The sequence below is a fragment of the Apodemus sylvaticus genome, chromosome 1, assembly GCF_947179515.1.
Source record: "Apodemus sylvaticus chromosome 1, mApoSyl1.1, whole genome shotgun sequence".
NCBI classification, from domain to species: Eukaryota; Metazoa; Chordata; class Mammalia; order Rodentia; family Muridae; genus Apodemus; species Apodemus sylvaticus.
The window spans coordinates 21,859,893-21,874,534 of record NC_067472.1 but is presented as its reverse complement, the minus strand read 5'-3'; the positions used below and the strand labels follow the sequence as shown (position 1 = coordinate 21,874,534).

The 14,642-nt window shown below is 36.6% G+C and overlaps 1 protein-coding gene across 1 annotated transcript in view; it reads right to left on the bottom strand.

The window, feature by feature from the left end:
- The window catches only part of LOC127676902 (cytochrome P450 2C40-like), a 46,726-nt gene extending 32,966 nt beyond the window's left edge, over positions 1-13,760 (bottom strand). The window contains exons 1-5 of the mRNA XM_052172325.1: positions 13,593-13,760; positions 12,338-12,500; positions 11,991-12,140; positions 8,024-8,184; positions 6,723-6,899 (exon numbers count right to left, since the gene is read on the bottom strand). Of these exons, the coding sequence (XP_052028285.1) occupies positions 6,723-6,899; positions 8,024-8,184; positions 11,991-12,140; positions 12,338-12,500; positions 13,593-13,760 (819 nt within the window). The remainder of the gene's footprint in view (positions 1-6,722; positions 6,900-8,023; positions 8,185-11,990; positions 12,141-12,337; positions 12,501-13,592) is intronic.
- Positions 13,761-14,642: the final 882 nt, after the last annotated feature.

Here is a 14,642-nt window from a genome sequence, read left to right as displayed (position 1 = left end):
CTCAGACACTGAGCCAACAACCATGCAGCATACACTACCTGATCTGAGGCCCCTGACACATATACAGGAGAGGACTTCATGGTCTGGCTCCAGTGAGAAAAGATGCACCTAACCCTCCAGAGACTTGAGGCCCCAAGGTGTGGAAAGTTCTATAGGGGTACTGGATTGAAGGTGGGAACATCCTCTTAGAGACAGAGCAGGAGATATGTGGTGAGGAATAGTCAGAGGGCAGACCTGGAAGGGAATAATAACTGGACTGTGGAAAAATATTATTATTATTATTATCATTATTATTATTATAAACTGAATAAAATTCAACATACATAGAAGAGGGCAATCTCTACATGAAAAAAGACTGGCCTCCTTACATAAATTGACAACCAATCTTAAAATTCATATGGAAGTTTAAAGGATGCTGATTGACCAACCAGTCTTGAAAAACAAGTAGCATGGTGCAGGGACCCACCGTGCTTGATTTTAAATAGTGTTAATAAGCTTCATTAATGAGGAACTGTCACACTATACCACTAGCAAAAGATATAAACAAAGGCAAAGGAACAGAACTGACAGCTAACAGCAAACCTGAATGTCATCAATTGTTTTATAAATTAGAGTGTCAAATAAATTGTGGGAAAAATGTCTTTTTCCTAAATTACACAATGCCAATAGTTAATCCTGACAACTTATCAATAGTCATCTATTTTTTAACCCCACTAGGGTAAATTCATTAAAAATCATCCTCAGATCTTTAATCCACCGACTCTTTCCAATGGTGCAGCACAATGATCCACTTAAAAACCTCTACAGGGTCTATTGTTGCTAATTAGTCCATATCTTTTCTAATACATATGATATAAAAGTGACCCACACACTAGATAATTGTGGTGAAAATGTTCATTTTAACCCAGAACTAGTTATTGTTTATAACCACCTTGGGTTTTATTTCATTTTATCTGCTCTTTGTCTTATCATTCTATTCTGCATGATTATTTTAAGTTTCCTTTGTGCTTTTAATTCAAAGAACAGTGCAATATACTCAATTTAATAAATTCACTCTATTCCAGAGACCTGGGAGGTGAGACATTCTAAGTACTCAAAGGGAGGGAACTTAGATGAAATACCTGACAATGGGGACAGACAATATATAGAGCCTACCTCGAGCAAAAAGACAGGGCATCAAGTGAGGGAGAAGGTTGCCATCCCACAGTCAAAACTCTGACACATAATTGTTTCTGTTTGAAAGAATTTCAGGGATGGAAATGGAGAGGAGCCTGAGGAAAAGGAAGTCCAGTGACAGGCCCAAAGTGGGATCCATTTCAAGGGTAGGTCCCAAGGCCAGACACTATTATTGAGGCTATGGAGTTCTGACAAAAAGAGACCTATCATCAGCCATATTTGCTGTCTGCCAGGACACCAAAGGATCACTAGGTTCTATAACACCCTGAGCCTTAGATTTCTGGTGGTGCAAACTGCCAGGGGTCTGCCTGCACTCAGGAACCTAGGCAGCTTTTGTCTGCCAGCCCGCTGGGCTTGGGGCCTGTGTCCTGCCCAGGAAGATGTAGAAGGAGAGAAGCACCGCGGCCAAACTTGCTGTCTGCAGGGACACAAAAGGATCTCTAGGTACTGTAACACCCTGAGTTTTAGATTTCTGGTGGTGCAAACCGTCAGGGGTCTGCCAGCACTCAGGAACTGAGCACCTAGGCAGCTTTTGTCTGCCAGCCGGCCGGGCTCGGGAAGCTGTGGAAGGAGAGAAGCCCTGCAGCCATATTTGCTGTCTGCAGGGACACAAAAGGATCACTAGGTACTGTAACACCCTGAGCCTTAGATTTCTGGTGGTGCAAACCCCCAGGGGTCTGCCTGCACTCAGGAACTGAGCACATAGGCGGCTTTTGTCTACAAACCCAGCCCTACAAAGGTTAATAGGGGGAGAGCACTAGTACAATGAGGGAAACTATACCCTGGCAAGAGCAGGATATTAAGCTTCTTTCATCATACCCAAAGAGGATAACCACACACATATAAAATTAAAATCAAAAATGTTAGGAAGCAATAACCACTACTCATTGATATCTCTTAACATCAATGGACTCAATTCCCCAATAAAAAGACATAGACTAACAGACTGGTTACGTAAACAGGACCCTACATTTTGCTGCTTACAGGAAACACACCTCAATGTCAAAGACAAAAACTACCTTAGAGTAAAAGGCTGGAAGACAATTCTACAAGCAAATGGTCCCAGGAAACAAGCCAGAGTTGCCATTCTAATTTCAGATAAAATTGACTTTCAACCTAAAGTCATCAAGAGACATGGAAGGTCACTACTTGCTGGTCAAAGGAAAAATCCAACAAGAAGTACTCTCAATCCTGAACATCTATGCCCCAAATACAAGGGTGCCCTCATTCATAAAAGAAACTTTATTAAAGCTCAAAGTACACATTGCACCTAACACAATAATTGTGGGTGACTTCAACACTCCACTTTCACCAATGGACCGATCAGGAAAACAGAAACTAAACAGGGAAATGATGAAACTAATTTAAGCGTTGAACCAATTGGAGTTAACAGATATATATAGAACTTTTTATCCCAAAGCAAAAGAATATACCTTTTTCTCAGCACCTCATGGTACCTTCTCCAAAATAGATCATATAGTTGGTCACAAGACAGACCTCAACAAATATAAGAAGACTGAAATAATCCCATGCCTCCTATCAGATCACTATGGAGTAAAAGTGGTCTTTAGTAACAGTAAAAACAACAGAAAGCCCACATACACATGGAAACTGAATAATACTCTACTCAATGATACCTTGGTCAAGGAAGAAATAAAGAAAGAAATCAAAGATTTCTTACAATTTAATGAAAATGAAGGCACAACATACACAAATCTATGGGACACATTGAAAGCAGTGCTAAGAGGAAAACTCATAGCTTTGAGTGCCTTCAAAAAGAAATTCGAGAGAGCTTACACTAGAAGATTAATGGAACAACTGAAAACCCTGGAACAAGAAGAATCTAATTCACCCAGGAGGAGGAGAAGACAGGAAATCATCAAACTCAGGGCTGAAATCAATCAAGTAGAAACCAAGAGAACCATACAAAGAATCAACAAGACCAAAAGCTGGTTCTTTGAAAAAATCAACAAGATAGATAAACCCTTAGCCAGACTAACCAAAGGGCACAGAGATAGTATCCAAATTAACAAAATTAGGAATGAAAACGGAGATATAACAACAGAAACTGAGGAAATTCAAAAAATCATCAGATCCTACTACAAAAACTTGTACTCAACACAACTGGAGAATCTGGAGGAAATGGAAATTTTCTTAGAGAGATATCAATTACCAAAATTAAACCAGGATCAAATAGACCATCTAAACAGACCCATAACCCCTAAATAAATAGAAGGGGTCATAGATAGGCTTCCAACCAAAAAAAACACAGGACCGGATGGTTTCAGTGTAGAATTCTATCAGACCTTCAAAGACTTAACACCAATACTCTTCAAACTCTTCCACCAAATAGAAACAGAAGGAACACTACCCAACTCCTTCTTCGAAGCCACTATTACGCTGATACAAAAACCACACAAAGACCCAACTAAGAAAGAGAATTTCAGGCCAATTTCCCTTATGAATATCGATGCAAAAATACTAAATAAAATTCTTGCCCACCGAATCCAAGAACACATCAAAACGATCATCCACCATGATCAAGTAGGCTTCATCCCAGGGATGCAGGGATGGTTCAATATACGGAAATCCATAAATGGTATCCACTACGTAAACAAACTCAAAGAAAAAAAACCACATGATCATTTCATTAGATGCTGAAAAAGCATTTGACAAAATTCAGCATCCTTTCATGCTAAAAGTCTTGGAAAGGACAGGAATTCAAGGCCCATATCTAAACAGAGTAAAAGCAATATACAGCAAACCGGTAGCCAACATCAAACTAAATGGAGAGAAACTTGAAGCAATCCCACTAAAATCAGGGACTAGACAAGGCTGCCCCCTCTCTCCATATCTTTTCAATATAGTTCTTGAAGTCCTAGCTAGAGCAATTAGACAACAGAAGGAAGTCAAAGGGAAACAAATTGGAAAAAAGTCAAATTATCACTATTTGCAGATGATATGATCGTATACTTAAGTGACCATAAAAACTCTACTAGAGAACTCCTACAGCTGATAAACAACTTCAGCAAAGTGGCTGGCTACAAAATCAACACAAGCAAATCTGTAGCCTTTATATATTCAAAGGATAAGCAGACTGAGAAAGAAATTAGGGAAATGACCCCCTTCACAATAGCTACAAACAACATAAAGTATCTTGGGGTGACTCTAACCAAACAAGTGAAAGACCTATATGACAAGAACTTCAGATCTCTGAAGAAGGAAATCGAAGAAGATCTCAGAAAATGGAAAAACCTTCCATGCTCATGGATTGGCAGGATTAATATAGTTAAAATGGCCATCTTGCCAAAGGCAATCTAAAGATTCAATGCTATTCCCATAAAAATCCCAACCCAGTTCTTCATAGAGCTAGAAAGAGCAATTCTCAAATTCATGTGGAATAACAAAAACCTCAGGATAGCTAAAACTATTCTCAACCGTAAAAGAACTTCAGGGGGATTCAATATCCCAGACTTTAAACTCTACTACAGAGCAATAGTGATAAAAACTGTATGGTATTGGTACAATATCAGGCAAGCAGTTCTATGGAATAGGATTGAAGACCCAGAAATGAACCAACACACCTATGGTCACTTGGTCTTCGACAAAGGGGCTGAAAGCATCCAGTGGAAAAAAAGGTAGTCTTTTCTACAAATGGTGCTGGTTCAATTGGAGGTCAGCATGCAGAAGAATGCGCATCGATCCATTCTTATCTCCTTGTACCAAGCTCAACTCCAAATGGATCAAGGACCTCCACATAAAACCTGACACACTGAAACTAATTGAAAAAAAAACTGGGGAGGACCCTGGAGGACATGGGCACAGGGGAAAAGTTCCTGAATAGAACACCAATAGTTTATGCTCTAAGATCAAGAATTGACAAATGGGACCTCATAAAACTACTAAGTTTCTGTAAGGCAAAGGACACTGTCAAAAGGACAAAACGTCAACCAACAGACTGGGAAAGAATCTTCACCAACCCTAAATCTGACAGAGGGCTAATATCTAATATATACAAAGAACTCAAGAAAGTAGAACCCAGAGATCCAAATAACCCCATTAAAAAGTGGGGTACGGAGCTAAACAAAGAATTTTCACATGAAGAATTTCGGAGAGCTGAGAAACACCTTAAGAAATGTTCAACATCATTAATCATTAGGGAAATGCAAATCCAAAGAAGCCTGAGATTTCACCTCACACCAGTCAGAATGGCTAAGGTCAAAAACTCAGGAGACAGCAGGTGTTGGCGAGGATGTGGAGAAAGAGGAACACTCCTCCACTGCTGGTGGGTTGCAAGATGGTGAAACCACTTTGGAAATCAGTCTGGCGGTTCCTCAGAAAACTGGGCATGTCACTTCCTGAGGACCCTGTTATACCACTCCTGGGCATATATCCAGAGGATTCTTCAGCATGCAATAAGGACACATGCTCCACTATGTTCATAGCAGCCCTATTTGTAGTAGCCAGAAGCTGGAAAGAACCTAGATGTCCTTCAACGGAGGAATGGATACAAAAAATGTGGTATATTTATACAATGGAGTACTATTCAGCCATTAGAAACAATGAATTCATGAAATTCTTAGACAAATGGATGGAGCTGGAGAACATCATACTAAGTGAGGTAACCCAGTCTCAAAAGATCAATCATGGTATGCACTCACTGATAAGTGGATATTAGCCTAGAAACTTTGAATACCCAGGACATAATCCACAAATTAAATGATGTCCAAAAAGAATGGAGGAGTGGGCCCTGGTTCTGGAAAGACTCAGTGCAAGAGTATAGGGGAATTCCAGAACAGGGAAGTGGGAAGAGGTAGATGGAAGAATAGGGGGACGTAAGAGGGCTTATGGGACTTGCGGGGAGTGGGGACCCAGAAAAGGGGAAATCATTTGCAATGTAAATAAAAATAAATAAATAAATAAATAAAATTTAAAAAAGAGACCTATCATAACTGACCTCCAAAAGTTCCAAAGAGCTGCTGAAAGAGTCAAATGCAAATATTTGCATGCAACCAATGGACAGAAACAGGAACTCCAACTAGATAGCATACACCAGCTAATATGAGGCCTCCAACAAATATAAAATAGAGGATTTCTGTGTCTGGGTTCAGTCAGAGAAGATGTATCTAATCCCCAAGAGACTAGAGACCCCAGGGAGTTTAGAGATCTGGTAACGTAGGAGATGTGGGGTGGGGATATCCTCGTGGACACAGGGGGGCAAGGAGAAGTTATGGGATGTGGAACAGTCAGAGGGTGTACCAGGAAGGGAACAAAATCTATAGCATAACATATATATATATATATATATATATATATATATATATATATATATATATATATATACACACACACACACATATATATATAAATGATTTAAAATGAAAACCAAATTCACACTATTTCTCCCACACATGAAATAAAAAATAAATTGGTTTTAAAATAATACTTCCATTATTTTAAACATCACTTGCAAATCAGTAAGTATTCAATGAATTCTAAAATCCACAATAAAGTCTCTAATTTTTAATTATATATTAACCCTTTACCTGATTTCTTTGAATTAGGAAGTAGTCAATGAAGTCCCGAGGATTTGTAACATCCAATGATTCTTCATGTTCTTTTATTTTCTCCAAAAGGTAACTGTTAATACATGCATATTTTTTAAAAAATATCTTATGATTTCCTGGACAATAATCAAGCAGTATAGGGAATGCATTGAAAACCTATGAAGAAATGCAAGAATTTACTAAATAAATAAACTGAAATGAAGTAATTAAGATATATTTTTAACATGATGCATGATTGTTTTCATTGATAGATCAAAATATGGATGAAATTCATCTTAGGTAGGTTATTTACATATATAAAAATTTTCCATTCTAATAGATTTGAAGGAAAAGTTCCTGAAAATGAACAAAGATCATAATAAAAATATCCACTTTCACACATCTTTTGACTGAAAAGAATGTCCATGTTAGTTACTCAATGATTCAAATAAACTCCGTTCTACAACTTTGAATAACCAGGTGAGAGAGATTACTGTCACACTTTTAAGGTGATAATGGCAGGTTAAAGTTTGGGGCGACCTGATATATCAAAGAAATCCAGTGCCTGAATTTCAATTCTATCTACCAGCTTCTGACATGTAAGATCTATTTAGAAGTATGTGGGGCTTCCAGATGCTCTGAAATCAAGAGCACACCATACCACATTACAATTTCTGCATGATCATACAATCATTTAATTTGAAGTGTACAGTCAATGCCAGTGCAGGATAGGACAATTCTGTGAGTATGTATGTACATGGTCCACAAAGAACTAAATATCTTTCTTTTCCTTTGACCTTCCCCCTTGTCAACTATTATCCCAGCTCATCCATTGAACAACTGTAACTACTCAGTTTCCCTGAAAGTTTTCATTTCCATTAATACTCTTCCTTTTTTGAGAGAATGTTCTTTCTGCACTGAGGTTTTCCTGCCTAGTAGTATGATAAAGATGTGTTTAATTGTTTTAAAGTTTAAAGTTTAATTGTTTATAGTAGAAGAATGTCCTATATGTGATGGCCCACACTTGTAGAAGCGAATAGAATTATTTTACAAATGATTCTGTAGTAGTCACTGAGAAAATTCATGGATAAGAGCTCAAGCTTGAGCTATCCTGGCATGAGCTACATAGCCTTACTGCGTGTATAGCCAAAGGCTTTGAACTCCATTTCAGACACTCTTTGCATAATATGATAGTCAGAATTGTGATACTTGTGGCATGACTACTATGTCCCTATTGATTTTGACCTGTGAGAAAGAAAGATGGTACATGTGTTTTCAGAAGTAAGAGACCTTTGATTTACCTGAGACCCAGGAGAGCTCATAATTTTAACGCACTCATTCACATTTCCTACTAAGCTAAGAAAATCCTTATCTTCATAATCAAAACGATTCTGGAGAATAAAGGAGCAGATGACATTGCAGGGAGCACATCCCATGATGAACTGGGGATCACAGGGTAAGCCTGAAAATTGGAAACAATTGTAAACTTCTTAAAAATAACACATACATTTACCCTTGTTAACAGGTTAAGGTACTAGTATTCCAAAATAAATATGCAATAAATAAGCAAACACCAGTTGTTCAATGATATGTGTGGACTTCCTGAAGATCGCTGTGCTTATTCACAGAGGACTCACACTAATACCTTTTTGGATTACTCAAAGAGAGGGAACTTAGATGAAATACCTGACAGTGGGGACAGACAATATATAGAGCCCACCTCGAGCAAAAAGACAGGGCATCAAGTGAGGGATAAGGTTGCCATCCCACAGTCAAAGCTCTGACACATAATTGTTTCTGTTTGAAAGAATTTCAGGGATGAAAATGGAGAGGAGCCTGAGGAAAAGGAAGTCCAGTGACAGGCCCAAAGTGGGATCCATTTCAAGGGTAGGTCCCAAGGCCAGACACTATTATTGAGCCTATGGAGTGTTGACAAAAAGAAACCTATCATGACTGACCTCCAAAAGTTCCAAAGAGCTGCTGAAAGAATCAGATGCAGATATTTGCACACAACCAATGCACAGAAATGGGAACTCCAACTAGATAGCATATACCAGCTAATATGAGGCCTCCAACAAATATGCAGTAGAGGATTTCTGTGTCTGGGTTCAGTCAGAGAAGATGTATCTAATTCCCAAGATACTGGAGACCCCAGGGAGTTTAGAGATCTGGTAAGGTAGGAGATGTGGGGTGGGGATATCCTTGTGGACACAGGACTTAAGTCATTTCAGTGTTTGCACATAAGTGTTGTACGTCTAGCTGAGAAAGGAGAACAGTTTTCAGGATTACACTGTTAAGCTAAGTTGCATCCATCTTTTCAAAAATGGCATCAATATCACTGTCTTCATCTTTGTTGTCAAACTCCATAGATTCTCCCTTTGGTACACTGACAGTCTGAGAATGCACCACTTAAATATTTTCACAATCAATTTCTTACTCCCATAAACGTGTTCCTTTACTTATAGGAAACATTTTATAGAAAATTCAAATATGACATGAATCATTGACATGTTTTTATGGCATATCTATTAGATACCTTTTCTGATTACCTGGTGAAGACTTGTGCACCTCACAAGTCTGCATCTTATATTTCCTTCAAGATAAGTAGAATCTTTTTTCTTTTCATTTCTTTTTTATATTTCAGTATTGCTGTTATAGTCTCACTTGTTTCCTTTTTCTTTTTCTTTTGATTTTTGAATGAATGTACAGAATTTATAATGTGTAATTATGACATGATTTACTTATATGAATAAGTGATATGAGAGTCTTTAATTTTAATGTCCATATAACGTAAAGCAAACACTATGATGAAACAAATGCACCCTTTACTTTTGCATGTTCATCTTTCAAAGAATGAGTTTTACTATCTTTGAAATACATGTCATTGCAATATTCATTTTGAAAGTATAATAAAATAAAATCTTGGTGGTAATTAGAAATAATGGGAGAAAATGAAGGTGATAAATGCTGTAAGGGCAAGCAATCCAAAATGTATAACCTACAGTTACAAAAATATGTTCATGATCTCGACCCAGTATCTAGTACTATTGCAACAATAAAGAAAATAATTATTCAATTTTATGCATGGGGAAGCACCCTAATAAAAGCAAGGGGGTAATGGGATAGGGGGTTTCCAGAAGGGGAAGCCAGGAAAGGGGATAACATTTGGAAAGTAAATAAATAAAATAACCAATACAAAAAAAAGAAAGTAAATATTCATCATGGCCAAACTTCACATTTAATATATTTAAGCAAAACCTAAATGTGTAGATATTTTACATCAAGCAAGTATCAAGATATTATATTACAAATGTTTATAATATACACAATATATTGCCCATGTGATTTATTTTACAAGTAAGGAAATTAAATAATCACCTTTAAAGATGGTTTGTTTTAGTCAAGTTGACACAAACTACAGTCAACACAAAAGAAGGAACCTCTGTTGAGTAATTGCTGCTGGAAACTAAACTGGGATCATAGCTTTCTGTTCTCTTCCTTTAATGCTGATGATAGGAACGTGTGCTAAATCCACTATAGGCAATGTGAGTCTTAGGCATGTGATTCTGGGCAGAAGGAAAAAAAAGTGAAAAAGACAAGTGGAATAGGTCACTGAGAAGCTATCCTTTATGTTTTTTGTTGCAGTTAATGCCTTGAGGTTCCTTCTTTGATGTCCTACATTGGTTTCCTCAATGGTGGACTGTAACCTGTAAGCCAGCTGAACCCAATACCAATTTTGTTTTATGACAGAAACAAAAAACAATATCAACATATGAGAGCATGATTGTTTATATTACTTTCAGTAGAGAAAGGATCAAAATTGTGATATGTTGAAGGTGATCTTAAATTATGTAAATTCAAACAAGGGTCATACAAGGTAATAAAGTTGAACATTTAAACATGTGGAATTCCTTGAGATTACTGGTGTTCTACCAGGATTTGATACCTTACAGTATATAAGATATCGCATTCTTTTAAAGAAGAAGGATGAACTAAAGTACTTTGAGGTTACATTTTGTTGTGTGAATGCCATTCACATAGAAAATCTGTTTCTGTGTTACTGTATTTAGAAGAAAAAGTATTCGAATGCATTCATGTAGAAATTAAAAAATATATAATGTAATTCCTTCCTTGAAAGAAATAGATAAGTATCATCCCACATGCTACCAAAGTAATAGCCATCAACTTTCTAATACCAAAAACATATAAAGGTGAATATGACTTCTATGATTGAAGACCCATAGGCAAATACTAGAGTCAATGAAATAGTTTTGAGTTTCTTAAATAAATCATTTTACTAGTTTCAATGTGTCAAAAAAATTGAATATTTGTGTTGAAGTGTGTTTTCCATAGAGGTTAAAAATAAAAGTTTAAATGCTCTGTAAGAAGAAATATTAATGACATTTTGAAATCATGCTAAAATCAGAGATATAATAATTAGTAAAAATCTATTACAATAAGCTGAGAAATAAAAATAATCCATCACACCACTGTTACCAAGAACTACAAACAAGATTGTAGAAGGACAATTAAAAATTTGTGTGAAGAAGTCCTATCAATTTCTCTTTAGAAAGTAAGAAAGAAGCCGGGCAGTGGTGGCGCATGCCTGTAATCCCAGCACTTGGGAGGCAGAGACAGGTGGATTTCTGAGTTCAAGACCAGCCTGGTCTGCAGAGTGAGTTCCGGGACATCCAGGGGCTACACAGAGAAACCCTTTCTTGAAAAACAAAAGAAAAAGAAAAAAAGAAAAAAGAAAGAAAGAGAGAGAGAGAGAGAGAGAGAGAGAGAGAGAGAGAGAGAGAAAGAAAGAAAGAAAGAAAGAAAGAAAGAAAGAAAGAAAGAAAGAAAGAAAGAAAGAAAGAAAGAAAGAAAGAAAAGAAGAAGGAAGAATGGAGAGAAAGAAATAGAAAAAGAGAGAGAAATAGAGAAAGAGAGATAGAAAAAGAGAGAAGAGAGAGAGAGAGAGAGAGAGAGAGAGAGAGAGAGAGAGAGAGAGAGAGAGAGAGAGAACAAAAGCTACATGGTCTAGGCCCCATACTTTTACATGGTAACATTTATCATTGATAATTATCCTCTCATTTGGGTATGACAAGAACAAATGACACTTGTGATTGGAGGAATTAATCATTCATAATGCATTAAAAGTTATCATGAAAACTATATTCAAGACATCTCATTAGAAAAATATTCTTAGAATAAGATAAAAAAATATGACTCACAGCCATGCATAGACTGAGATATAAAAATCAGATTCACAAAGACACTTACCATTGGTTTTCTTCAGTTGCTTCACAAGCCACTGTGCTTCTTCTTGCACTTTGTTCTCAATGGTCCTTTTTCCCATGCCCATATTCTTCAGGGTACTGACTGTGAAATGCCTTGTGGCTCTCCATACATCTCCACGGCTAAAACCAATGCCTGAAGAAATTAAAACAGACACCGGAAATCCCAGACACACATGGAACTAATGGTGGCAGCCATAAAGTCCGATCCCATGTCAGACAAGCAAGCATGACCTCTACTCTCCACCTTTCAGGTCACTCTGGAAAACCACACAGTATGCACATAAGCACACACACACACACACACACACACACACTCACACACACACTTACCCTGTCCTTTAGAACATTTTTCAAAAAGTGGGAATTTTCCTCTTCCGGAGAACTCTTCACCATGATCAATGAGGGCTTCTTTCATTACCTCATAGCCATGCAATATCACAGCAGGCTGTGAGCCGAAATAGAGAGTATACACAGGGCCATAGATTTTAGAAAACTGGAAAGAAATGCAAATATAAATATTAGTGAAAATGTCGTTGTATATTCCATAGAGTCAATCTATTTAGTCTCTTGAGAGTTTTGTGCTACAATATATTTATTCAGAAAAATTCAGTTTAAAATCTGTATAATTCTTTACATTATGATGATTATTTTATATTGATGGTCTATAGTGTGCCAGAAAAATCTCCCAGGCTTTTGAAACACTAACACAAAAGGGTCATCACACTAAGATACTAGTGTCATCTGTTCTTCATGTTACACAAAGAAACTGAAGTAAAATATCCACATTTATCTCCAGGATTCTATTGCAAATAAACAGACTAAAATTTGACACACTGCTTATTCATTACTGGATACTAAGTACCACTCTCACAATAACTTCATACTGAAATGGACTTCAATAGCCAGATGAGTGCTGTAGAACTGTCTGGGAAAAACTTCCTGTTAAAACTAAGAGAGCCCTGTGATGAAAAGTACAAATTTAAAACCTTAGATTACCACAAATGCTCCACTTCCATTCTCATCTATTCTTACAAATGTACAGAGTGGGCATCATACAAAGTGTACCATAGCATGAAGCATCATAGAAAAATCCATTCTCGCTATTCAACATCATAGGCCCAAATCACAACAAAAACTGATTGGGAAAATGCCACATATGCTAACACACACATTTTATGGCTTTTATTTCATATATGAGCTCACACACATTGGATTTGCTTCCAATAAGACACTAGTAAATTCTTCAAGAGAACAACATTAATGTCCATTCCAAGAAAAATGAGTATCTAAATTCTGATTTATGAACTATTCCTTACTCTTCACATTTTGTCAAAATAATAGAAAATGTTTTTTAAAAATACTATATAATAATAATCTGCATTTCATGTTCTTAAATCTGGAACTTAGAGGATTACTTATATCCTGACAAGAACAGGAGGCAAAAGACAGAAACAAACATACAACTTTACAGTTTTTTACTTGATACTCATTTTATGAATATTTTCTCCACTAATAGAATGTCATGAAAGCAGCATGATTTCTGTCTCCCTTTGCCATGTACCTGAGGAGCATAAGGCATACTTACATTGGTTAAGCATTGGCGTATATCCTTCATATCTATCAGGTGGAAATTGCCAATAATTGGGAGAGGAGTAGGACCAGGAGGGAGATTCCCTCTCGCAGAGCTCTGTCTCCACAGTGAGAGGAGAAGCAGACAGGAGAGGATGAGCACCAAGACAATAATTGCATCCATGGAGATGCAGGTCTGATCAGGCACTCCAGAAACTTTATAATGCATCAACAGAATCAAAACTTTGTGTCTGGTCGACTTTGTACAATCAACTCGTCAATGTTTAACTCATGTCCAAATGAACTTTGTCTCAATGATAAGACAAAACAAGCTCTTTTAACCTTGTGATGTTTGTAGAATGTCTGTAAGAGATTTTGATGTGATTTTATTGGGTAATATAATGCTGAAAATAATGATCATTCAAAAATTGAAATACACTTGAGTTAATTTGTAAAGATTATTTAATTCTGAGATTGTACTAACATTGTGTAAATTTCTTTTCTTCCTTATCCAAAACATCCAATATTTATATTTACTTAAACACTTTCTAACCCATGGTTTTGTTCCTTTAACAGTTTTAATATACATATATACATACAGATATACATATGTGTTTTTCTGTGTGTTTAAAATACATGTTGATTATATATATGTATGTATGTATATAAACAGTATACATATAGTTTCCTTATATATTTATATATTTGTAAAGATATAAATGCTGTCTCCTAAGTCTGCCTAATGTTGATTATTAGTATGTATTTCTTTTTGTAGGGTTAAGGTCTATGGAGCTTTCTCTACCCATGCAAGCCTTACTGTTAGTGTCAATCCCTATAGACTATTTTTGAGCCAACATTTTGGTGAAATTTTATGGATAGATTTGCTGACATTGCTAGGAGATACCATCATTTGAGTTTTAGATAACTAAAAATTCTTCAAAAGTCTTAATTTGTAAGGTAGAGTCCATGTGGGAATTTGTATTATATGGATATTTTGTGTTTGCCATGATATGCGTTTCTTTAAGAAATCTCACTTTGCACCAGAGACTGGCTCAAACTCACATCT